General features: G+C 48.6%; 2 protein-coding genes across 4 annotated transcripts; one reads left to right on the top strand and one right to left on the bottom strand.

Moving 5' to 3' along the window:
- Window positions 1-440: 440 nt before the first annotated feature.
- CIZ1 (CDKN1A interacting zinc finger protein 1) lies at window positions 441-21,202 on the top strand. Of its 3 annotated transcripts, none has more exons than XM_027877783.1 (17): window positions 441-455; window positions 2,243-2,367; window positions 4,271-4,386; window positions 6,826-6,992; window positions 7,861-7,996; window positions 8,912-8,972; window positions 11,746-11,825; window positions 12,182-12,261; window positions 13,195-13,377; window positions 13,730-13,860; window positions 14,257-14,341; window positions 14,912-15,025; window positions 15,326-15,505; window positions 16,121-16,190; window positions 17,277-17,398; window positions 20,125-20,272; window positions 20,357-21,202. In XM_027877783.1, exons 1-17 carry the CDS (start codon window positions 453-455, stop codon window positions 20,644-20,646), a joined length of 2,091 nt encoding a protein of 696 aa, XP_027733584.1. In that variant the 5' UTR covers window positions 441-452; the 3' UTR covers window positions 20,647-21,202. The 3 variants fall into 3 exon arrangements, with proteins under 3 accessions (XP_027733584.1, XP_027733585.1, XP_027733586.1); XM_027877784.1 differs by having other exon boundaries at window positions 20,062-20,261; window positions 20,357-20,787; XM_027877785.1 differs by lacking the exon at window positions 441-455 and adding an exon at window positions 1,822-1,934 and having other exon boundaries at window positions 20,062-20,272.
- CUNH9orf16 (chromosome unknown C9orf16 homolog) lies at window positions 20,727-25,356 on the bottom strand. Its single transcript, XM_027877786.1, has 2 exons — window positions 25,234-25,356; window positions 20,727-22,257 (listed from the first exon to the last, which is right to left on the bottom strand). The coding sequence occupies exons 1-2, from the start codon at window positions 25,319-25,321 to the stop codon at window positions 22,064-22,066; spliced, it is 282 nt and encodes a 93-aa protein (XP_027733587.1). The 5' UTR covers window positions 25,322-25,356; the 3' UTR covers window positions 20,727-22,063.
- Between the last annotated feature and the right edge of the window lie 759 nt (window positions 25,357-26,115).

The raw sequence follows: 26,115 nt of genomic DNA, 5'->3' as shown, positions 1-26,115 counted from the left end.
GCTCAGTGGGCACTGACAGTAAGTACCCTTTGGCTGTCAACTCATGACATGCTGGTTTGCTGCTTGTAGTGAAAGAAGGGATCCTAACCAGATTTTCTGCAGTTATCCTACATCTCTGTGACTTTCAAACTGAACAGTGTGATTAGCTGAATCTGGAACCTTCTCTCCTGGATTCTGGTAGGTGTGATGTTCATGTCTGGCACATAAAGGCATCTCTGAAGATCAATCTTTGGGTTGTAGGTTGATGAGACAGGACATCTGTGCTTCCCACAGCCTTAATCCTGACTTGGGTTGTGCAGGCACAGAACTAAATTCATGTCCAGATTTGTGTTCAGTGCAGTAGATCTCTGCATTGTTCATAAATTGAAAAAGGTTGTTTATTTAATGATTTGTATGCAGGAAAGCCCAGACTGTGAGGGGAGCCTCTAGACTATGTCAGAACATAACATCTAATGGTAAAAAACCCACACACTTAATTACCTGCATGTTTCATTAATGTGATGCTTTGTAGATTTCCAAATGTCACACATATATAGAACACAAGAACTTCAGTTGTAGAATTAAAAACATAAGACACCAATTGCAGATTAACATTTATCTATGTGAGAATTCTGTCTTTCCCAGGTCTGGCTCATGTTATATGGACAGGGATCATAGGATTAACCCTCTCCCCCACTGCTACAAAGCAGCCAGGCCGGTGGCTGCTCTAACAGCACCATTACAGGGGCAGAGGATCAACTATGCAAAATGATTTGAAAGAGACTCCATGCATGTTTTCTGCTCCGTGTGTGTGTTCCCTGGGATGACATTTAGGCTTTCATGCTTAACAGGAGAGCATTTTCTCTCTGTGTGCAGACAGCTGTGACCTGGTAAAGGACTCTGGGCACGAACAGGGCCCGTCATTGATTAATATGGATGGTCATCTCCAAATTGATTATTGTAAAATCAGGATGGTATAAAAAGGCCCAAAGGAAAAATCAACATATGCTGCTGCACTGAAAATTATTAATGCTAACTGTATATCACCAGTAACTGTCTGTGTTCAGCTTACAATGCTTTCAGCTAAAAATCAATTCCAAGGCCTTTCATGAATCAAGTAGTCTTTATTGGCATGAATAATTAGACTATAAAGTAAATTATTTCAGGATGGATTCTCTGGAATAGCAGAGAGCAGAAACACATCTTTACCCTTGTGGGTTTAGTATAAGAAGAAATGACAGTCACAGTACATTTTCATACATACATACACACAGAGGCTGTGTGTACTGAACATCCTTAAAATTCATTTTCTTATGGAAAACAGGTGCTGCAGGAAAGATTTTGCTGCAACACCCTCCCACCCCCCCCAAAAAAAAAAACAAAAGACCGGTTACAAAAGTCATCTCAGCCTCCAGCACAAACCAATACTGCAAAAGTAAGTCCCCGTTTGTTTTCTTCCAGGTTCTCATGGCAGGTTTGCCAAGACGTGACCACAGCGAATGGCCAGAGGCTGCGTTAGGTTTTTTCCATCTCCTTGGCGAGATGATTACCAAAGATTCCCCTGGACTATTTTAAAAAGCACAAAGAGGAGAAAGCCCACGCTGTTGGATGCCATCTGCTCCCCCCCTGCAGCCGTTTATTCCACTCCCTGCCCAGCCCCGGGCAGATGGTGTCCATCCCCTCCCAGCCCTCCCGAGGGACAGAGGACCTCACTCCCGCCCCTGTGCGGGGAATGAGGAATGGAGGTGCTGCGGGCAGGGGCCACCTGAGCGGGGGCTGCGGGGGCTCCGGGGGCGATCCCCAGCCCCTCGGGGGCGGCCGGGTCCTGCAGCCCTGCCGAAGGCGCTGCCTCCCGCCTGGGCTGGGCCGGGGAGCGGGGCCGGGCAGGTGCTTCTCGTTCCCGGCGGGAAGATGGAGGCGGCGGGCGGGGAGCGCTGATCGCCGCGGGCTGCGCCGTGAGTGCGGGGCGGGGAGGCGAAGGGAACGGGCTGCGGGTCCCGGCACGGCCCCGCCGCGGGGAGCGGGCGCCGCGGGCAGGGGAGGGTGGGAGCAGGTTTTGGGAGGTGGGGTTTGGAAACCTCCTCCACAGGCTGCCGCTTGCGATGACCCCGGGGGGAAGGAGGAGGAGGCGGCAGGGGGGGCTCGGCTCAGTGAATGAATGGGCGGCAGCGGCGGCGGCGGCTCCCCTGCTCAATGGCTGCTGGGCTGATACGCGCCAGCCCCGCAGCCGGTGCCTCCCTCGCCCTCCCGTGTTTTGTCTCAGGCTCGCCCCGCTCGGGGCTCCCCAGACATGTTCAACCAGCAGCAGTTCCAGCAGCAGCTGCTGCAGCTCCAGCACCTCCTCCAGCAGCAGCAGCACCACCACCCCCCGGCGCAGCAGGGAGGCCGGTAAGCGCCGCTACGCGAGGCCGGGGATCCGCGGCCTGTCCCGGGGGACCGCTCTCCTCCGCCTCCCTGCCTCGGCGGGGCGGGTGCGGGGCTGCCCTCCCCCGGCGGGGAAGGCGACAAAGGGAGGCGGGCGGGGAGCGGGCCTGACCGGGGCAGAGCCGAGGGGCTGGAGGCAGCGAGGGGTCGCGGTGTGGGAGCGATGGAGGGAGGGAGGGCGGGCGGCGGCCCGTGTGGGGTCCCGCCGTGTCCCCTCAGCGCTCCGGGGATCCCTGCCCGCTGTCCGGGGCGGCCCCGCCGAGGAGTCCCCGAGACCCGCGGGGTGACCCGGGCAGAGCCGCTGGGTGGGTGGGTGGGTGGGTGGATGCTCCGGGCCGAGCGTCGCCCCTCGGGGCGGGCAGGGCAGGGCAGCCGGGGCTCGGGGAAAACGCCTTCTCCTGCAGAAACCCGGCAGAGCCACCCTCGGTAGACGCGAGCACTTTATTATTTTATTGTTGAACTTAAGCTGTTTATTTGTTTTCGTTCTGTGCTGGCCTGGGTGAGGTGATGGAACTTATTTCTGCAGTGGCACCGGCGCTGAGGCTGTGGCTGAGCGCGGTGGGGCAGGGAGGGGATGGAGAAAATCGTGTTTTGTTTGTGAAGAGAAATGACATCTGCCAGAAAATAACCACGGTTCTCCAGAAAAAAAAAAAAAAGGCAAAATGTAAAACAACTCAGAGAGGAGCAGATGTCCCTGATGAGCTGAGATCTGTAGAACCAACACAAATTCTCTGAAATAACACATTTATTTGCACTTACTGTTACCTTTAAAGCCTTGTGCTCTGCAAATTTAAAGCAATGGGGTGTGAATTTAATAATATAGTTAATTTGTTATTTAAGAAATTATTATATTACTTTATCCTTATAAGGCATTTGTCTCTGAGGTCAATGTGGGAATTTTTCTGTTTTACCAGAAATATGAACCTCCAAATCTTTTTACCATTTTCATATGTCTTATACAATAAACAAAGCTGCTCTTAAAATGCCAGTAAGGGGCCGACTGCTAGAGAGCACGGCTGCATCTTGCACCTTTAAAAGTACGATTTTTGTGGTATAAATATCTCAGCTCCGAGACTGGAACAATCTAGAGCAGCAAATGTGAAGATGAGCTGCTGTGAATTCTTTGAAGAGGGTTGGGGTTTTTTTGTCAGGGTGGATATTTCGATCGTGTTTGTGCCTCTTTTCAGCCCTGACAGATTTAGCTGTGTCAGCAGTCGTGCTTAGAGGTGGGCCTGACCTTGCAATCGCTTAAATAAGTGCCTGCCAGTTTCTTCAGACTTTTCTCTCACGTCTGCTCCACCCTCCTTAGAACCGGAGAGTTCTTCTCCGCTCGCTTCTTCCTCCTCGTGTTTTAAATATGAAGGCCTTGCTTTATTTTTCCATCTGGTTCTTGCAGTTAGGGGGCACCATTGACAGTTCTGACCTGTCTGGCTCCGTGTGGGAGGTGTTGATTTTGGGAAAATGTGCTTTAAGCTACTGAGAAAACTCCCTGTTTTTTAGGGCTTCTTTTTTGTTGTCCTGTTAAATGTAGCTGCTGATCTAGATCACTCATTTCTCCTGACGAGTGCTGCATAATTCTGTAGAACTGCAGTCAGCTCCTGGGCTTTTTTTATGCTGCTTTGGAGGCTTCATGTGGGCTTGGTGCTAAGGAGTTGTCCCTGACCTAAAATTCTTTGATAGACAATCTGTCAGCTTGGAAATTCCAGGAGAGTGGAAGAAAGAGGATACAGTGCTGCTGCACAGCGTCTCTTCACGCACATATATCGGCATTTCAGCTGTTTCCTCCTCTCTTTTATGGTTGTTTGGTGCCTGGAATCAGAGGGGGCAGTTTTTATTGGGCTCTCACGATTTATGCCTTCTTTTCCAGGGGTTTGCCGCCGCCGCAACAGCAACAGATGCTGAGCTTACGGGCAACAAATCAGCCCTCGCTGCTCAATGCCAATCCTATGCTTCAGCGGGCCTTACTCATGCAGCAGATGCAAGGTACTGTCGTTATGGGAAACGCTTACTGGAGTTATTTAATCATCCTCGTGGACTCAGACCACAGCAGGGCTATTTCCTGCTGAACCAGGGCACTTCTTGCACTTGGCAGTTCCGTTTGTTGCCTTTTTCCCCCACCTTTAAATTTGTCCCTAGTCCACATCACGGAGGTTCTTCAGTGGCCAAACTATTTGCAGCTGGGAATAGCATTAGAAGGTATCAGGTTAGATACTAAACACGTACCTTCCCTCTTAAGACGTGATGGAGCAAGTATTTTGTCATCAATATATTTAGATAAAACGCTGAAGTTTTTATTATTTGTTTGTCTTTCTTGGTTAGAAGGTTAAAGCAGTTTATTTCATTATCTTTTCCATGTGCACTAACCTTGTTTGCAGTAGATAGTTGTCTTGGTCCAAACTTGGTGGAGTACAAACAAATAAAATATATTGTGTTGAAAAACAGTTTGGGCTTCAATTGTCTTGTGAAATTTTGATTCACTGAAACGACTGTCATTTCTCTGGTGAATAATATCACTATTCTCCCATCACTGTGTTTCCACAAGTGGATTTTTCTTTGGTTTTTGCCATATGTTTTTTCAAAACACATCTATGAAGGTGCCTTTATAATAGCATTGCTAATGTAAAAATAATAGGAATAAAGCTATGTTATTATTTTTTGCTCATGTCTTAACCTGTCAGCTCTTTTCAGTGCAGCAAATCAGTACCTGGGACAGTTTTCAGGTGCCTGGTCTAGATTAATGCCTGCAATTTCTATCTTGCCTGTGAATCATGCCCAGATGTGAAGACAAAAGATTTATTCTGCATGTCGCTAACTCTCCTTTTGTTCTCTCTTGCCCATTTAAAGAGAGGGCTCTCTAGTGACTCCAGTGGCTCTCCACAGATCTCTCTCAGGTTGTAGGGAAAGTGAAGTGAGAAAGGACAAGCCACACGCTGAAGATTGGAGTGTATCTATTGTTGGTTGGGGAAAGTCTGACTCCAGTCAGCCTCACTCCTTGCAGATATGTTTGATATCAACATGGGCTGGCCTTTTCCATGAAGCAAAACCTTTTCTTGAGAAATTGTATTTAAATAGTGTGCTGAGAACCTGAGGCTAATTAGATAGAGCAGGATAAGGTATGTTAATGAACACTTCTAAGTGCGCTTTGTCTTAGTGCTTGTCTCCTTTTCTTTTCACCTCTGCATGCCAGAGTTGAAATGACTTCTCTTTCACTGACCTACACCAGGTAGCCACAGGTAACATGCAGTATGGTTGCCAATGTCTTAATGTGGCCCTTCTTAGGGATCTGAATATTTTTGGTCATTCAGGTTTTGGTTACATGTAAGAATATCTGATGCTGTAGCATTTCTGTCCCTGGGAAACATCAGCATAAATAATTCAGTGGCTGCGTGTGGCTTCAGCAGTGGGAATAGGAAAAGATAAATACTTCAAGTTGAAATGGATATGTGGTTCTTTAAAGGTACCAAAGCGAGAGCAGAAGATGATTTCTTGGCTTATAGATTTTTTTTTTTTTAATATAGCTATGTCCTTTCACAGTAAGGGATTATTTATGGGAAGTAATAATAGATTAGATTACTTTCAGAGACAAACATGGGGACTGCTTCCTATTGTGTTGCAGGGTTTTAAGAAAAAGCTTGGGGTTTTTTTGGGTGCCTGTCTCCAGACTTTGCTTCCCCTTTTCGAGAGCTGCTAAAAAGCTGGAGTATTCACTAATTCAAGTGAGAGAGAAAAACCAGCAATTGAAGTCCGGGTTCCCACAATGATGGACAGCTCCTGAGGGTGTAGCTGAGGCATCTGGGCCTTTCCACTCCCTCACTCCTGAAATGGGGATGGCAAGGACTGTCTTTGTAAGAAATTGTTGAGACTTAGTTAATAGCCTGTGGATGCTGAAAAGAGCTGTTCAGAAAGCAGAGCATTATAATTGGAAATGGCAGAGTCTCGGGTGTCAGAGGCGAGGTTGACACGTTGAGCGTGCATGACAGCCAGGTGGCAGGGAGGGCTGTGGGATCTTTCATTTGAGAAGTCCAGTGTTGTTTTAAATGAAACACCGTTCCTTGCTTCTGCTAAACAGCATCCCTGCTACAGTGTGAGCTGTCAGCTGCAGAAATGGGGGGTGAATTTTCCTTTTTTTTTTACAGAGAGTTTTTGCCAAATGAGCCCTTGTTTGTTGCAAGTGTTAGCGTGCTCAGATCAGATAATTGCTGTAATGATCTTAGCCTGCAGTGACAATTATAATTAAATAGCCTGATCCATAGTAATGGTTGCTATCACATCAAATCATTGTGTGTGCTGAAAAGGGTAGAGCATAGAGCACCCATACAGGGCAGAGGAGCCCTTTCCCTCTCTGCCTGCTGCCTGTACAGGTGGAATATTTTCCCTTTGCCCAGCTCAGGGTGGTGACACGCTCTGTGTTTGCCTCCGTAGGAAACCTGCGTGGATTTAACATGACAGCGCCAGCACTGCAGCAGTTCTTCCCTCAGGCTACCAGACATTCCCTCCTGGGACCACCACCTGTTGGGGTCTCCTTAAAGCCAACCCGCCTGGGCTTCCCCAGCCTTCCCTTCCAGCGGCAGAACCGGACCTTCCGCAAGGTGGGCTTGAGGTTTCCAACCGCTGGAGAGATCCGTGCTCCTTTTGTACTCGAGCTGTTGACATTGTTGTGGGCGGAGTACAAAGGAGAGGGGAGAGAGCCTTACAAAGAAAATGATGTTTTGCACCGTGCTGCTGACACAGGAACGCAGAAATAATTCCATCCCGAAGGCTTTCGTGGTCCATATTTACATTTATGATGCAAAGGGTTCGTGTCACCGCTTGCCCAAGAGAGAGAATTCCTCGTAGCAGAACTGTTTAAACCTGAGATATAAAAGGAGCCTTTAGAAGTACCAGCTTCAAAGTGATTACAACAGAAGAAATCCTGGCTGAGTGCTTTGCTCTTCTAAAGCAGTTTGTTGTTCCCAAATGACCTGCTCCTACCAAGGGCATTCTGCCTCTTTGGGCTGTTTTCCTTCTTTTTAAGATCAGGCTCATATTTGTTCTTGTGGATTTTGTAAAATCTGCAATTTTTTTGTTTTGTTTTGTAAAAACCTTTTTCACTTTCCACCATTAAGACCTCTTTTGTATCCTGAAAATCGTTCTTGGGTTAATTAGCTGCTACTTTCCTCCTCTTAGATTAGCTTTTGCATATTTCATCCCCTTCTGTCAAAAAGATGTGGTGGATAAGGTGCACTTTCATTCTTGGACTGTCCTTTCTCCAGGGTCAAAAAAAGAGAGATTATTTTAGGTTATTCACTCTGTCTGACCATGTAAACTTGCCTAGAGCAGGGCAGTCTTTGTAAACCATCTATTCCTTTCCATTTCCACGTATTGGTATTCCTGTTCCTGCTCCACAGGGAAGCTCTGGTGCCTTGGGCAGGGTGTGTTGAGGACCAAGAGCTGGCAGTGACTCTCTGTCCATTGCAGGACTTCCAGAGGGTCCCTGACAGGAAGCGGGAACTGGATCCTGGTTCTTCGTCTCAGACACAAGGTGATGAGAAAATGGAAATCCCAGAGGGAATGCAAGCAGGGTCAGAGCAGAACAATTCCTCACCATCCACAGGTAAGGAGGAGCCTATAAGAAAATAAGTGCTTGTAGATACTATGAACTTCTCTTGACTAGTCCTGCAGCAAAGGCTGGAGATGATTTTAGGCTTGGTCAGCTACGTTTCTTTCTAATTGTAAATACTTAAACTGCCTGTGATAGCCCTCTGCTATGTGCTTCATGTACCACTCTTACCTGGATATTTTTGATTTTTTTATGAGCCTGCTTCATCTCTCTTGCATGGAAGTCTCTCAGAAGTCATTTTGGCAGCAAAGCCCGTTTAAGATGGGGATGAAAAAGAAAACTGGTTTGAAATTAGAGCTTTTGCTCATTGCCTTACCCGTGTTGAACTCAACATCTCGTGCAGCCAAACACATAAAGCAGAACCAGTTGCAACGAGCACGCTGAGGAAAAGATGAGTTGAAAGAGTCCTTGTGCTCCAGTTGTCAGAACAGAAAGTGCTGGCACTGAATGTCTCAGATGTCGGATACAACCCAGATGTGGGAATGTCATTTCTGACTGGAGAGTGCCCAATCTAAAACTGCAGGCATATGATGAGGTGGTGACCAGTGTATATGCAGGGGTGAAAACTACCTGATTAAGTGGTTGCTGTCAGGTAGATGTGCCACCTTGGCTTGTATTAATGTTCCCATAATCAGGGCTCTTGTCACTTATATACAGGACTGAGAGCCACTTAGTGGACATAAACATAGATTTCTTTTGTTTTGACAACACCTCACACTGTGCCATTGCAATTAAAAACATCTGAGGTCATTATCTAACCTTGTCAGTGCAGTTCTCAAATTCAGAATAAGCGAGTGTTGAGAATTATTTGCTCTAACAAGCCTTATGGCATTTGCCATTGAGTTATGGAACGTGCTCAAGGTGGCATGGTCTGCTTTGCTAAGGACATTTCCTTCTGTGTTCCTGCAGAGCCAAGAACTCCAACAGAGTCTGTGTTGAACACTGAGCCTGCAGCAAAAAGACTGAAGAGGTATTTATTGAATGGGGTATTAAGATAGTTCCTGAGCTTAGAATTATTGTCTGATTTTATTTTCTGATAATTAGGGCTGGACTGGACTGGACTGATGTGTAGCATATGAGAGGTATTTCAGATGCTTATGAACAATTCAGAAAATGTCATGATGCTTGCTGAGTCTTGTCAGGTCTCTGCAAGGGGTGACCCAGCTCTGGGAATGAAAAATCAGAGATGCAGCTCATCTAAATGTGCAACAAAGCAGAGTTTGCTCGTGTGTTCTCCTGCCAGGATCCTTGTAAGAAGCAGAGATGTTCTTTTCTATTCTGGTATATTTCTTTAATTTTCTTCCCTAAATGTCAAAAATCAAAATGAGCAGAGAGGGAAAGCTTTGGAACATGTTAGGTTACAGTAAGTGTAGGAGAGGGTAGTTTATTTTGAGGGATGATAAAGGGAATCAATACTCCCAAGTACCCAAGCCTGTCTCCATGGGTGCTGAGTTCTGTATCCCTTCTGCAAAGATTGTCTTCCCAGTACCTCTGTCTGCTGGGTAAAAATAGCCCGAGGCAATCCTATTATCCGCAGGGATGTGCCTCAGGCAGGCACGCCGGCCATGGCAGGCCCGGCCCGGCACTCCCCACATCCCGAGGGTGCAGGAGGGACAGGCAGGGCTGCATTGCCATCTAGTGGGATGTGCCATCTGCACCGGGGCTGCTCCTCTCCCAGAGCTGTCACCCTTAGCTGGTGCGGAGGGAGAAGAGGAGGGAGTGAATACAGATTTCTGGAGGCATTGATTTGAGAATTCTCCAACATATGTTAACGACGATGAGTCAGGACTCCTGGGTCCTCTTATCTTCCCTGTTAGCGATTCACCGCCTGCTCTTGGACAAGTTTCTTCACCTTGCTGTTTCCCATCTGTAGATTAGAGATTAATGGATAGCTTTGGGGAGAATATTCCAGGATTGCATGAGCAATGTAATATCCAAACATCAAAGTAAAACATTAAAGAGTGATAAATATTGTGTGTGCAGGGACCACCGTGAATTATGGACTCTGATTAGCAAGAAAGTGAATAAATTCAATTAAAGCTAGGTCGAATACATTTGAGTGTGTGCTTTGTTAATCTGTTTGCCAAAGCTAATTTAATTTTAATTACATTAATATTTAGCAGGGTATTAATCAAAGTCCTGTTACATGCACTGAAAAAAAGAATCAAGTGTGAGGAATGACAGCTCTCACTGCAGCAAGCCTGCTATTAGGAAAATCCTTTCCTAAGCAGCAGTTAGGGACTGCCAGATTTGATGCATATATTATGGCTGGTATTTACCTAGAATAGATCATTCCTTAGCTTTTTTTTTTTTTTTTTTTAAGTGTTTCTTTTAACTTCCAATGAAAGATGATGGATATCTTAAAAAAAAATAGTTTACTGTTCTCATACTGCCCTTCACAGATGACAAGGACATTCTCCCCATCCGTGTCATCAACTTGTTTCACGCTGCATTGTTCCATTTCCCTTTAGCCAGGCATACCAGCCTCCTTCTTCGTTTCAGGTTTTTCCCGCTTCTGCCTTTGCTCCTTTGTACCATCTGTATACCTGGAACAACATCCTCATTCCAAGTCATCTTCCAGCCCTCCTTGCACACCCACTTCTAGCATGGGGTGACAAGTATCCACAGAACACCATTCCCTCCTTCGATCGTGCTCGTGGTGGCTTCTGCTCCCTTAGATCGCTCCTTGCATTTGCAGTTCAGGCTGCAAACCCCTCGCCCCGAGTGCTGGCACCATCTGTGTGTGTGGTACAGTTAGTGTTGAGCCTGCTGGCAGCACTTGACAAATAATGTTAATGCCAGCCACTCCTGTTGGATTCGTGTTTGCGCTGCCCAAACCCTGCTGCGTATTTATAGCCGTGTAACCCAGTTACATTAGCACGGATCAATCTGATAATTTACGCGGGGGCGGGGGGTGGTGTTTGGGTAACGGGATGCGGTACCTGCCTCTTGCTTGTGCAGAAGGTGCTGCTCCCTGTTGGCAGAAGGACACCAGCAGGTGGGAATTCGAGCCGCCCTCAGAGCAGATAGTCAAGCCACGGTGAAAAGTGTTAGTCCTCCTGGAAAAATGGGGGAAGGAGAAAGAGGCTGCAGAGTACACTTTGTGCCCTCTGGAAGTCAAACATCCGTTGTCAGCAGTCCCCTCGGGAGCTTTTGCTCTCCTCAGCAGATCACCAATACCAAATGAAACAAAGCAAGGTCCTTTTGATTTGCATCTTGTACAGTTTTTGCTTCCCCCACAAGCAGAACTGTAGGGGCTCTGGAATGAAACATGAGTGGTATGATTAGAGCAGGCAGTTATGGTGAAATCCCTGTAAGGCACCACGGAGAACTCCTTCAGTTCCGTTCCTTCGTGCACAGAGCAGCCAGGAGCACGGTCCAGGTCACCAGTCATGACAGGACTGAGCTCTCAGAGCTCTCATTAAAAATATTTCTTGGATGAACCTATTTCCTTGCAGGCTTCTTGCAGGAGAGGGCTGTTAACCAAAAAAACCAGTCGTAACCTTCTTGTCCAGATTATTTGGCAGCTGTTTCTGAATCTGTTCTAGAACACCCACTCTTCATTGGTTTTATTTATTTATTTCTGCCAAGTTCTTGCCTGAAATACCACTTCCAGTAGCTTATTGATTTGGGGGCTTAGGGGAGAGTGTGGTAGCTTAGACCCAGCCCATGCCTTGGTGGTGCCTCCTGAATCTCTTGTCTGTAACATGGCAAATAAGGTTATTTTCTTGATATCCTTGAAGTGTGACTGAGGACTCTGCGTTAGAGGATGCCACAGACAGCAGGAAAGCAGGAGTCTCGAGCGCCCACGTGCAAGCTGATGGTGAGTTGCTGAACCCTGTCCTTTGTACTTTTAGGGCACTCCTTGCTGGAACTGCCTCTGTAGATCCCATGGGTCTCATCAGAAATGTCCCTCCTCCGGTCATACAGGATGGGGAAAGGAGGATAAAATCTAGGAACCAAATCCAAATCTAGCCCCTCAAAATATGTTACCTGCCAAATGCAAATGATGGGAAATTTCCCTCTCTAAGAAGGGATTTCTTTGGAGAAAGGTTTGTGAGCTGGCTGATGGCCAACGGCACTGTGAGGAAAGCTCCCTGACTTCACTCACCTGCTGCTTTGTTTTTTCTACTGTTGCTACTCTGACTTAAGGCAGCTAAAAGGACTCTCCCTTCTTAGGTGCAGACAGTGCAAAGGAATACACAGCCGAAGATCCCTCTAGAGAGAGGAAATTCTGCGAGGAACCGAAGGCTCCTGAGGTGAGCAGACACCGCTCCATGCAGGGGTGGTGCAGAACATACAACCTCCCCCTCCATCCTGGAGAAGCCCGTTGCCACTGGGAACCAGCTGGCACCCACGTCTGGAGCTCTGTCTCCTGCTGTAAGCTGTTGTCCCTGGCAATAAGGCATAATATGTCTGCAATTAGTGCGCAGTCTGCTCTGACTTGCTGCTTTTGTACCTCTGCTGGCCCATTCCTCACCTGCTGCTGGCTGTGGATGGGGGGATGTGGATGTTAAGATTTCAGTATTCATCTGGAAAAATGGCAAGTTGAAAGAGTTACTTAAAAATATATGTGTGGAGGGCCATGGCTGAATACATCTTTCATGTTGCTGAAGAGCAGGTGTAAAAAAATTCTGGTGATGGTGTTAAAGATGCAACCTGAGAGTCTTCTGCGTGAAGTACGTGGCCCACGTGCTGGATGTTAAACCAGGACCTTATCCTGTGAGCAGACAAAAGATTTAACCTCAGATGTGAATCAGACTTCCATAATTAGGGATGTTTGTTGATGTGATCAAATGTATCATCCTGCCCATGCCTGAGTTCCTGACTCCATCAGGTCTTGTCCTGAGTTACCTTTAGTTTTGCAGTGGAGAAACATGAGCTGATTATGTCCCTTACCAAGAATTGTTTGTAGCTCCAGTCCCCAGAGACTGGGTCAAACAGTGACTGCAGAGGCTGCAGAAACATCCATCTGTGCTAATAATCCTGGTGCTGTGACACAGCAATCACTGATCTAACAGCTTTGGGAGGAGGAGTGTTATGAGAGTAATTCTGATCAGCACCATGTGGGTTCAAGCTTAAACGCATTTTCCTAAAGGGTAGAGAGCTTAGGTGACGTACAAAAAGCAGGTGTAACTTTTCGTGTCTTCTACTGAGAGATTGGACTTAATCTTGACTCCTTCTTTTGGCAGGTGTTGAGCTCTGGAGGTTCACTGAAGGTGACCATTCAGCAGAGCAGTGAGAGCAGAGCTATCAGTACAACAGCTCTGAAACCAGGGCACTGGGCCTGTGAGGTGGGCACAGCTGATCCCAACCCCGAATCAGTCCTTAAATTCTACTGTTACATCTGCAAGACCAACTGCTGCAGTCAGCAGGTAAAAGTGCACAGGTCTGACAGGGATGCTGGTGGTCAGGAGATGGGAATGAGGTGGCTGGCTGCCATGGGGAGGTGCAGCGGGAGACTTGTTAGCAAGGGCTCATGCTTCAGGAACAAGCAACATAAAAAATGATGACAAGCATGCAGATAAAATAAACCTCTCCTGAGAGCTGGCAAGCATCCTGCTAGAAGAGAGAATGTGGGTGGATCCACAGGCAGCCATGCTCTTAAGCTTTTATACCATTTCATTGTTAAACAGCAGTCAAAAGAAAGGAAAGAATAGCTCATACCCATTATTTTCTGTATACTGAATACATTTAAATGGATTTTTCTCCTCACCTCTCTTTCAGAATTTCCAGTCCCACATGGCTGGGATTCAGCACCAGCAGCGACTTGGGGAGATTCAGCACATGAGCAATGTTTGTTTTGTTTCACTACTGCCCATGGTGAAGCAGCAGAAGGTGCTAGCAGAAAAAGATGGGTAAGTGTTGATCTGCACTAGAAAACTATCTGAACGTGGCCCTACATGGGTTCTAAAATCCCTCACTGCACGAGGGTGCCCCTGAGTTCTAGGTGAGGTATGAAATCCCTCTGGTTTCAGGGCTAACTCCTTCAGGCAACTATCCTGCTGAAGGATACCAGAGGTGACTTTGACCTGTGTAGTTTTTAATACAGTAGATCAGATTGAAGACTTGTTTTATCTGGTGTATTTCTGTCAGCACAAGCTAAAGCAATGGTGGGAAGGGGAGAAGGTAAATCCGAGGCCATAAAGACAGGAACAGTGGGGAGAACAATGCCAAGGACAGATTGCAAACTGCAGTATTCCGTGGAGAATGTGAAAAGATGTGACTTAGAGCTCTGTCTGTTGTCACTTCAGAGAGAGCCAGCAGCGTTGGTGTAACACGTGCCAGGTGCACTTCACGGGGGATCTCATCAAACATCGCAGGACCCAGGAACACAAGGTAACAGCCACAGCCCGGGTTTCATCTCTGCACTGACCTTTTGTGGGGATTGAGTGGAAGTGTCTGGCAGCTCCTGCTTCCCCAGCAGCAAAGGAAAAGTGATTGGAGCTTAGGGATGCACATAAAGTTCTGCCAGTAACATCCTGCCTAAAGGCACTGCTGTGTTACCTCCTACCTCTGGTCACTGGCATTGCTGGAGCTTCTAGTTGTCATGACGTGTCAGTGTGGCCTGAAGCACCTCTAGTGTGTAATTGACTTTTGTCAATAAATATGGTTTATCATACTCACCTAATCGGTTGAATAGTGGGCAGCCTTTTCAACCTAAGATTGAGGCATGTTGGCATATTTATTGGCTTCTAGGGGAGGAATTGTAAGACACGCTTAGTTTTGCTCTGCGTGCTTTCCATCTTTTTGGTGGATAAGACTTAGGGAGTCCTTTCTGCTGAAAACACTATTGTCTTTGTGATCTCCCTGGTTTAGATGCAGGGCTGACTTCATTTCACTCAAGATTCACCTGCATTCCTCCCAAGCAGTGCCTCTTGACTCATGGAACTGTGCCTCTTTCCTCAGCTGGCCAAACGCTCGCTTCGTCCTTTCTGCACTGTCTGCAGCCGCCACTTCAAGACCCCTCGCAAGTTCGTGGAGCACATGAAGTCCCCTGAGCACAAACAGAAAGCCAAAGAGGTAACACTGCCTGGGTGGAGAGCTGTGCAGGTCTGGGGGCTGCTACCCTCGCTATTGCAGGGCTGAAAGGAATATGTGCAGTTCTTCCAGCCCTGATTTAATTTTCACCTTTTGCTGGACTTCAGTTGTTAGAGCTTAAAAGCAACTGAGGGAAAAAGGGACGAGGAGTTGGGTGTGTCGTGAAGGGAGATCGCTTTGTGCCCCTCTTGCAGTCCCTTCTGCTCCTCAAATGCAGTCTGTCCAGGGCTTGGGCTCTTCCACGGTTGAGTCGATCCAGTCTTTCTTTTCTGTACCTGACAGGTGAGGCTGGGAGAGAAGGAGTTGGGCAGCCCAGAAGATTCAGAGGAGTTGATCACTGTGGATGCTGTTGGCTGTTTTGAAGATGATGATGAGGAAGAGGAGGAGGAGGAGGGGGGAGCTGGTGAGGAGGAAGACCCTGATGTAGTGCCGATGGAGAACGAGGATTCTGCTGCCAAGCAGGTAAGCCACGCAAAAGGAGAAAGAATGACCTCTCTGGGAATCTGCTATGGGATTCTTGAGACTTAGTTGGTCTTGGCTGGTTGAGCTTAGGCTTTCAAGAGTCTGGTGGACTTTGCACTCTACAGCAGGAAGGTGAGGGCTCTGGGGTTCTTCCAGAGCACAGAATGATGCAAAACAGAATCAGGCACTATGTGTGGGATGCAGGAGGGGGTTCTGCTGTGCTGTGCAGCTCCTGCTGCTGTCTTCAAACATTACCTTGTTGTTGAGGAGCACAAGCAGACATTGGCATAGTCTCTTTGAATGGCCCAGCAGCACCTGGGGCTCACAGCAAACATGTGTGGAGGTTTATCTCAATAAATATTTTCCCAGTTACCAAGAAGGAGGGACGTGGCTAAGCTACTTCAGGCTTGGAGTGCAAATGGTAATTTTTAACCCTTGTAGTGAAGTGGCCTGCTGACATTGGGGTTCGCATCTGGCCCTGACCAGATGCTGTGCAGCTCTGTCTCTGGTATGTTAATCCTCTGGTTTTGCTCCTGAGCTTATCAGAAAAACGCAAGAGCCCAGGGAGGGAATTGCCATAGATACAGGAGGCACTAATGTTCTTTTGGTTTCCAGACTGGGCTGAAGGAAGTGTCTTTGGAGGATTACGAAGGAAGTGAGAAGTATTGTCCAGACACAGCCTATGGTAAGCAAGCAGAGTTAAGCACAAAGGCCCACAGAGCCTTCTCTGGCCACATGCTATTTCTGTAAGAGAGGCTGGTCTCTACCTACTGATATAATGACTTCTTGGGCCATGGTGCTCCAGCAGCTGCACTGGAGTGGTGCAGGTCACTGCTGCCTGGAGAAGAGACCAAACGTTGCTTTATTATTGTGTGATAAAACATAAGGCTGTGATTGATGTTTGTCAGCTGCCTTTTGCTTTGAAGAAGAAAGGATGAGAGCCAGATACTTTTCTAAGGTAGGACATGGAACAAGTAGGGCAGGAGTACTGAAGAAAGTAGGTAGCAAATGAGGGATGCTCTGGAAAGATGGAGTCGGAAAGCATATTGATTGGAATGCTTTCCAACAGAAATGCAGCTTGCACAGAGATACTGAGCAGCACTGACAGTATCAAACTCTCTGCTAGAGCCCAAACTGCGCATGTTTCCTGTGCTTCAGACACCCCACGCTGCACCCAGCAGTTCCTCAGCTGTGCTGCTGCCCTGGTGGGCAGTGGTGCCTCCAGATGGCTGTGTCTGGTCCCCACCCCGTAAGTGACTGACTTCAAACCTCCAGCCTCACCGGTGTTGTGAGGAGGGCAGCTCTGCAGAGGCTGGTTTGTGCCCAAGGAGAGCTCTGTTTACACCAATCTCCCATATCGCTGTAACCTTCCACTATCGTGTGGCAGATGGAATAATGATTCATGCTGTGAATGTTCTCTGCGTGTTCCTCTTGCGTGCCTGCTGTCTTCTGCTTGGTTTGATCCCATTACATTGGATCACATGTTCTCTGTAGTTTTCCATTGTATTCTTTTCTCCCTTTTTCCCCCCTTTAACGCTCTGTGTAGTTTCTTTGCTCTGGCAGCCAGATTTCTCTCTGAATATCAACCCCAGCCATTCCATGGTAAGACGAGATATTCAGCAAGTCATCTTGCAAATCCCCTGATTAACAGAAGCAAAGCTTTCCACTTTTCCTTTTCTCCCCCCACTCCCCTTCCCCCTTTTAACATGCTTTCATTATTTGAGTTCCATTCAATGTGATCTGTGATTTCCCTTCCCCTCCCGTTTCGCAGGCCTGGATTTTCTGGTCCCCGTCGCAGGTTACCTCTGCAGGCTGTGTCACAAATTCTACCATAGCGACTCCGCTGCCCGGCTCGCACACTGCAAGTCCCTGATGCATTTTGAGAACTTTCAGGTCAGACCCTTTGGCGATTGCATGGCCTGGCATTTGTTCCCCCCCGTGCGTGTCTCTCCAGCGAATCCGCCCCGTTAGCTGTCCTGTCTCCAGCTCATTCCCATCATCCTCGGTGTCCACTGTGCCATAGTTCTCTCCTGCTGTGCTCTGTGTTTGTCTCCCATCACCCCTGTAGACCTAAACCAGTCCAGTCCTGCTTCCCAGCTACTGCTGCTGTCATCTTGTTGCCCGTTTCTGGCTGGGAATCTTCCTCAGAGTGTCTGCTCTGTTTGCTGAACCTGTGGAGTCTGTTGTTCAGTCTAGGCCTCTTCTGTTAGACCAGAGACAGATGGGTCAAGGTGGGTAAGAACAAGGGACAGAGGCTGTTCTTGTAAAGAAAGCTGGTGCATCTTCTCCTGTGATCCTGCAGGAACAGCTCCTTTAGCCAAAACTGTGGGTGTAATTCATCCATGAAGAGGCCTGGTAAAATGAGATACTCAGCCTTACAAGTCTGGAAATGTAACATTACAGACCATGTGATGGAATCTACAAGCTGTGGGAGTCCGTTTGTCCCCAGGGTCAGCCTGCAAGAGGAAGTCTGTCTGTCTGTCTGCTACCCTTTCCTAGAAACTCCTTAGCACAAAGCTCTGCCAACTGATGCTGTTCCTTTGCTTTTCTGGCTCCACCTAAAGAAGCCCTATTGCCCCTTGCTGCTTTTGTATCTAAAGCTTTTCCTACTGGGCTGGCCTGGAATCTGCCTCCATCGTTCTGTCCTTGTTGACTTGCCAGGGGGTGAGGGGCCTGGATTAGTACCTTGTGGAGGGTACACAGGGCTTGCACAGTCTCTGACCTCTCCTGTGACCACTGCCTGGGCCCTGCCTGTGTGGGAGAGCAGTATTTGCTGACCTTGGCAAGGAGAGAGGCTCCCACACCGCCTTTGTCCTCTGCCTGTACCCACACTGCTCCCAAAAGCTGCTGGTTTTCCCTACAAGCTTTATTAAAAGTGTCTGAGAAAACCCCAAACACACACACACCCATCCCTGAACCCCCCAAACTTCATGTTTTTCTTCTGGTCTTCAGATAGAAGAAACTATTCTTAGTCAGCCCTCACTGCCTCCAGCAAGAGGTGGGGTGCTGCAGAAGCCAGCACTTAGAGCAGTGAATTTGGGATGGCAGGAGACCACAGCTGTTCCTTCATGGTTGCTCATCCTCTCCCACTCCTGCAGTAGTCATTTCAGGAGTGAAGGAATCAGCCTTGAAGTTTTCCTGGCTTGATTTAGATCAGCTTCGAGTGAAACTGCAGCAGCAGTCACTTATGTCACTCTTTTGGCCCACTTAGAGCTGAAATCAGATGCTCTTCAAATGGATGCCAGAGTGACCTGGAGGAATTTTTTTATGAGAAGAGTTGAACCTTAAATATCTGCAGCCAGATATCTATTACTCTTGGCTACCTGGGTTGCCTCAGAGTTGTCGCAGTCTGAGTTAAATCTTTGTCACTGTTGTTGTATATTGGGGTATTCTCAGTAGAGTAGCTTAGCAGAGGGTTTCAAAGCAAAGAATTGTCTGCTGTTGGGGCAGTTCACAGCATCACTGAACATGAATTTGTGTGCTTGTACCTGCTTTAGGTTGGGTACAACGTTGACCCAACTGATCCAGTTCCAGTGCAATGTGATATTGTGCATTTCCCACCATTTGAGGGCAGAGAAAGAACAAGCCTGCAGTGATAACCTGAATTACAGTGTAGAGCTGCCTGTCTGATGGGCTATAATTCCACACTGCAGACTGGTGAAAGCCACTGGGCTCAGAATTGTTTCCTTGAACTGTCAGGTGTAATGGCCTGTGCCAGTTCAAGGAGCCCTTCAGGAGGCACCTGAAAGGGAGTGGATTGTGGAGGGAACGGCTGTGGAAAAGGGTGAGCTTTGGTTTGTTCCTTTAGCTCAAGCTCTGGGTGTTGAAGACCAGGTTCCTGCTGTGTGTTAGCCACAGAGAGTTGCTGTTTTCCTGAAATCTGGTCTAGAACATGGCTAGTAGCCATTTTAATCTCTTTACAGACCTCTACTGGTTCATCATGATAGTGAGTGCAAATAAGTAATTTTACTGATGATGTTACCTTTTATTCTGTGGAAAACCTCAGTGCCTTGTAACAAGATATTCTTGATATCTCAGTCTTCTTGTCAACAGTTCCACTGACTGTGCAGATTGTATCAACAGAATGAAGAAATATTAAGCTTTTAACTTAAGTCTTGCTTTGGCTGATAAACATTAAATCTCACCTGTAGCTGAGGGTGGTGCAGAGCCTCACGTGCCCAGGGTAGGTGTCCTGGCAGTAGCTGAAGCAGGAGCTGTCACTTGCACTGTTACATCTACAAAGTCCTGAGTCTGACCGAGATTAACAGTTGCCAGAACATGATTTTTGTCTGGGGAGCCGCAGGCTGCCATGCACTCGCTCAGCATTAAGTAATGTGAGAAGGACTTCAGTTTTTAATATCACCACTTTTCCTCACAGGAGCTGACCTTTCTGTGTTGAAAGCCTCAGCAGCCAGGCCAGGAGCTGCCGAGACGGGTCGTGCCCCTGCCACTCACCACTGTTTTTGTACAGGTGTTCCTGGAGCAGCTGCTGCTTTGCTGCAGTGACAGGAGCTGAGCTGGCCTCCCCTCTCACCGTGGTTTGTTTGTGTTTGCAGAGATACAAGGCAGCGAGGCATCGTGCCACAACTGCCTACCCCGAGGCTCCTTTGCATTCCCAGGGCTCCAGCTCCCAATTGCTGGATGATCCAAAACAGCCTCTTGCTACAACAGCACGTACCAGCGAGAAGGTGAATGACGATCGTGGGACAGACAAGGAGGGTACGGAGCTGTCAGCCCTGCAGGAACAAACTCCAAGGTCTCTGGAGGGTAAGGGTGAGCTGGCCACCTCTGGGGCAGAGGGCCAGAGCCTGGCCAGCGTGACTGACCACGTGTGTGGTGTCGTGGTTGTAGAAGAAGAAAATCTACAGGAAGAGAGCAAGTCCACTGCCACTAGTGCCGCCCGCGCGTTCTCCCGGGAGAGCCACGCCACAGGGGAGCTGCTGGGACACCAGGAGGAAGCCAACACAGCCAGGGAAAGGGAAGGCACAGCTGACCACCAGGATCCAGGGAGTGGAGGAGGGTTGGGACAGAACGAGGCAGCAGATGCAGGCCAGGAGGCAGAGCCTTCCTCCCTCGCCAAAGGTGAGACAGCCGGTCTCGCCTCTGGGTGCAGACGCTCTTCTAGGCGCAAACCCAGATAGAGTGGCCTTAAAGGAGAGCCCTTTACATATGATATTTGCTGGAAATGTTTATTTTCTGAGTCTTTTAATAGAGCAAAACCTTCAACTTTACTGCTGTTTTTATTTTAAGAATAAATAAGCCTGGCTTTAGCGTGTCTAATACAGGATGGTGTCGGTTATTACTCGTACAGTTGGGATACAGCAATTAATTCTGTGGAAGGACTGAGGCTTGGACTGTTGAACCTGAAGGGAGATGGTAATGTGATTTCCAGAGGAGGAAAAGTTCATGGAGTAGATGGATACAGACTTACGAATTCTTTGTAGTCCCTATCATTTCCTTTCCAGGCAGAGAAGTTTCTCTCTTGGGAGGCTGTTATGTTCAGTTTTGTTTCTCAGCACCCTTTCCTTTCAAAGACACACTCTTGGACAAGCACTGCGTCCTAAGCTAGGCAGGAATGTGCACCTTGGTCCTTTCTAGGTACTACAAGGCCTAATCTAGTCTGTTCTCGTAGTGGAGACTCTCAGGAACAAATTTTGTTTCAAACTGATTTTAATAAAACAGATTTCTTATAAATAACCTCTTTAACTTTCCAAAAACAACTCCTTTAACATTACAGAAGTAGAACAGTAAGACTTGCTTCAACTGCTTCAAAGTGCTGGCCCCAGGCCATCCTGACAAGATCACAGATGACTCATGCCTTGTGAGAATGTCCAGGGAGGGCTCTGCTCACATCCCAGGGCAGGCAGGCCCCTGTCTCTGCTCTCTGGAGCTGCTGCTGTGGTGGGGACTAACCAGGCTGCTCTCCACACTGGAGTCTGGAACAACAGCTGGAGAAGCTGGGCAGCTCCCACTTATAACAGCAAAATCATCCCCCTGGTAGGTGGGCTTATCTGCTTGGCAGGGAATGGAAGCATCCAGTGGTTTGGGACCACGTGCCAATATTTGGTACATCAGAGTTAATGTGACTGAGGGACAAGTTGTAGGTTCAAGGCAGGAGCTGGCCTAGGGTCTCCCTCCCCATGGCTGTCACCAGAGTTACACTTGGGACAAGCCTGGAGTCAGGACAGCCCCTGCCTACTGTGCTTTCCCTGAGGGAAGAGGCAAAAGCCATAACACTCCTTGTGGGGATTTAACAGCACAAGAGAGCAAAGATCACTTCTCTTTGTGAAGAGGGCCTGCTTGCAAACTACCTGCATGGCAACCAGCTTTAACCACCTGTGAGTGCCAGGGAGTAGAAAGAACCAGCTCTACAGCCACCCACGTGCTTTGCTCCTCTCACAGCTAAAGGAAAACAGAACATGGAGGTGAATGGCAGGACACAATCACGGGAAGGAACAAGTAACAGGCACGAGGCACCTCTTCTATTCAAGTTTTACATTAAACTGGTGAGCAGTAAAAGTCCCTCAGCAACCCCAGCTGAGAGTCTGTGGTCACACACTAGGCAGAAGGCTGGGGGCCCTGTCCATCAGCTCCCATGTTCAGCTGCTCGTTCTGCTGCTGGAACTCCAGCCGGGCCTGGCGGTTGGACTCCAGCAGCTCCTTCAGGCAGGTGTGCAGATAATCGTTCTTCTCCTCCAGGTGATCCAAGCAGGAGTTGATCTGGTCCAGCATAGAGTTTATTGCTGCATATTCTGAAAGGAAGGGAAATGAGAGGCTGAACAGGGTAAGTGTTGTCACTGCAGGCAGTGAGAGCTCTGGCACGACACGCCCACAGCGTTCGGGCTGTGCCTTATCTGGCCCTGGGTGGGTGAAGTAAAATACAACTGAATCCTGCATGGGTTGTGCTCCCTGATCCAACACGGCCAGTGGGAGCACTGGCACTGCTAACAAGGTCTAAGGTGAGGTACCTGGGCACTCCAAAGCCACTGTGGGCACACCTGCCAGCCCTGGATCTCACACACCAACAGCTGGCCACGGGCTCACTGCTGACAGCACCACAGAAATCCCAAGGACAAGTCAGCCTTTTTACCTGCCTTTGGCATCATCTTTCCTGATGGTGCAGGGTTTTGGGGAGCATGTCACAGTGTTTACTTTCTGTGAGTTATCTGTGACAGGCTCCCAGGCTGGGATGTGTTTCACCGAGGGCCTGGCTGGGGTCAGGCTGACAGAACCTGACTGTGGCAGGAGCAGGGATGACCCAAAGGTGCTGGTAGTGGCACTGTGACTTCCACAGGGAGGTAAGTGTGGGGCACCAAGTTCAGCCTCAGGATTTTCACGCACCATTAAGGCTCTGGGTACTTCAGATTAAACCCAGATCACTGACAGTCGGTTCCCCAGGTACAGTTCCTTGTTCACAGCATTAGTTTCAAGTGCAGCAGTTTGCCTTTACAAGGGCATTTCACAGTGTTAACACTGTTAATCAGCTGAAGAGTGCTGTGCTGCTGCATGAAACACCTGCTTTTGCATCACTCCAAGCAACATTCACACAATCCTAAAGAATAACAAACAAACTGAAAAAAACAGACAAGACAAAACCTCTGCTGGGGTTACTCAGGAACCCCAGGGGGTTCCAGGGACCCCACCTGGAGCCATCCCAACTTCCTTCCTGAAGCCACAGGGGCTGGGTGAGTAGGGAGGCGGTTGTGGAGCTGTGACCCCTGGGCACGGAATGTTTCTTTGAAATGAGTGCTTGTGTTTCAGAAAAATTCTGGATCAGTGCTGGAAATCAGCTGCCAACTCTCATTAGCTGATTATAAATAATAAACCAGCAGGCACTTGGAACAGTACAACCCAACAGAAATTAATCTGTTGATTTCTGCCCTTCATTTTTCATGTGTCATGTTAGGCTGGTACCTTTTATATTTGTATTTATTGCATCAGGTATTGATGGGCATTTTCAAAAGCAGTTTTGATGGAGTAATTTTTTTTTTTTTTTTGTGCATTCTATTGGGTACTCAATTCAGCTGAAGTTATAGAGGATGATTATTACTTCTATTTTTACCTACTGATTAAAAGTTCCCTGGTGCACCAGCACACCGGGCCCAGGCCTTGCCATTCCCAGCAGCTCTAAAAGAACTGTGAATATTTAAACATTGCAGTCATTTGCAATATTAATAGCTAAGGAAAAGTGTAATTATAAAAAAAAAATTGTCCTCCTTTTCTTACACCACCTTGAAGCTGTTCACAGAGCGTTACAGGTTTAATTCTTTGGATAACTGTGTGTGTTGCAGTTGAGCTTGTTTATAAAAGTTTGGCCTCACATTTCCAAACCAATCCCACAAACACAGGCTTTCTAAAAAGGTGCCAGTTAGCAGTATTTTCCAAACCCTGCTTCAAGGTGTGTGAGAATGTCCATGAGTCAGAGCTCTCCTTCAGTGTGATGCACCACGTTCCAGTGAAATGGTGAGCACATCCCAAGCAGACACAGTAGCTACTTGAGACAAGGGATATTCCTCAGCTTGGCAAGAAGTCTGCCATCACAGCAGGAGCCCAATTTTCTCAGTGCCTAAAGCCCAAGCAAAGGCCATATAATTTGTGCAGCTTTGGGAAATGAAAAAAATGTAACCATTTAAAAATAAGCTGTAAAAATATTGCCTTCCATTAGTTGCAAGCTTGGTGGATTTTTGTGGAAACAACCACATTCCCTAATGAAAACATTGACCAGGGGTGTGGCAATTGCATTAACCCCTCTGTGTTCTTACAAGGACAGCTGACAAAAATAAGGTTTCTATTTGAGCTCAAGGAAGTGTTCTACAACTGCAGCCCTCTCTGACCAGCTACTGCACAGAAATCAGCTGATCACAAGCTGAACAACCTAATTAGACTTGATGTAAATCTAATTTAGTGACTTTATCACAGCCAATGTGTCTCTGAGCTCTTCAGAAAGTGTGAAACGTAAATCATTGTGATGATGCAAAGCAGTGACGACTCTTGGGGTGTTTCAGGGCAGAAGTGATCCTTCTGTCACTGCAGGTATATCCCAGAGAGCTCTGAAATCCACCTGTGTGAGCCAGTTTCCACATCTGGAAACTGAACGATATTTTGGGAAACAGCAGAACCCAACTCTTCACCTCCTTCAACAGAAGCGTAGCAAAGTGCTTACTGTGACAGAGTTCCAGTTTTAAGTGACCTTTATGTCTGCATTACAGTTCCGCTCTGCTCTTACTTCCTCCATCAGCTGGTTCTAACTGGACAGGACAGCATCAGAAATTTCAGACCCAGGCACTGTAGAAACACTCCAAAGTGGAATTTACCAAGCTATCTGCATTAAATTCCCTTTTTCCACGCATGCCTACTTCTCCCTCATCTGCCCACGCGACCTGCCCAGTGGTCTCACAACCTTGACATCCTCTTTCTCCTTGAACATCCGCGCAGCCACAGAATCACCTCTGCACAAGAAAAAAAAACCCAACCACCTCAGGGGCAGCACGGCAGAGCTCGGGGCTCCCCGGCTGGGCACGAATCCAACCCTGCAGCCCCTCAGTGCTGTGCAGGGGGCACACCCCGGGCACGGGGCACACCCAAGGCGCGGGGCACCGCTCCCAGCAGGACATCTGAGCGCACCCGCGCTCTGCCACCCGCAACCCACGGGGCCGGGCCAGGCCAGACCGTGGCCCCGCTGGGTCTCCCCAGCGTGGCGGCGGCCCCGCTCGGCCCCGCGCACGCACCTTCCTCCCCGAAGGTGTCCCCGCCGTCCCCGTCCTCATCGTCGGGGCCGCCGCCCGCCACGTGCGGGTCCCCGTTGGGCCCCGCCATCCCGCCGCGCCCGCGCCTCGGCGCCGCCCGCACGGCGCGCCCCGTGCGCGCGCAGGGCCCGCGGCCAATGGGAGGGTGCGGCGCCACGCGCGTGACGCCGGCCGGCGGCGCGGTAAAGCCCGTGGTTAGCGGCGCGGGGCGCGGGCAGGAAGCTGCGCGGGCGGGCGCGGAGAGCAGCGCCGGGCAGCGGGGTGGCCCGAGGGGGCCAGCGCCGCGCACCACTTTCCTCGGGGATTTTCCCCAAAAATCCCAGTGCTAGGCTGTCTCTTTGTCCCTTCCCCACACGTCCTCAGCCCCCCGCAGGTTTCCCCGCTTAGAGGTCGCCGTCAGCACCCAGCGTTTCTTTTGCAGGACAAGGGATGCTCCATGGATAGACCTGCATCCTGCCCATGCGGGACCATCCCGCGGGTGCTGGGGCAGTTCCAGCTGCTTAGCCCGCTGAGCAGCTTGAACCACCCCCAGGTCACCTTCAGGATGCTCTTCCCTGAAGGAACAAGCACAGTTCGCCTTGCCCTTGCCTGTCTTTGGCCCAGAATCAGCAGCACCTCAGTCAGCTTGATAAGGTCTCATGGCTGCGTAGTGTTTTCATCCCCGGGAGAGATGTCACCGGGATGAAAATAACCTGCAATTAGAGGATTGGTTCAAGCAGCGCTTCTGAGATCAAGGACTCCATTATTAAGTAGGTATTTGGGACAAAAATGAAATAAAAGGTTATGTTCTCATTTAACATCACAGGCTCCTCTCCTTTCTGTGAGACAGCCCCAGTGCGCTGCTGAGTTGGGCCTGTGTTGCAT

Source organism: Empidonax traillii, unplaced genomic scaffold (assembly GCF_003031625.1).
Source record: "Empidonax traillii isolate 1590-97213 ecotype Southwest subspecies unplaced genomic scaffold, ASM303162v1 scaffold34:size3740991, whole genome shotgun sequence".
Lineage (NCBI taxonomy): Eukaryota > Metazoa > Chordata > Aves > Passeriformes > Tyrannidae > Empidonax > Empidonax traillii.
The sequence above is the reverse complement of the archived record's forward strand: the minus strand, read 5'-3'. Positions and strand labels throughout refer to the sequence as shown.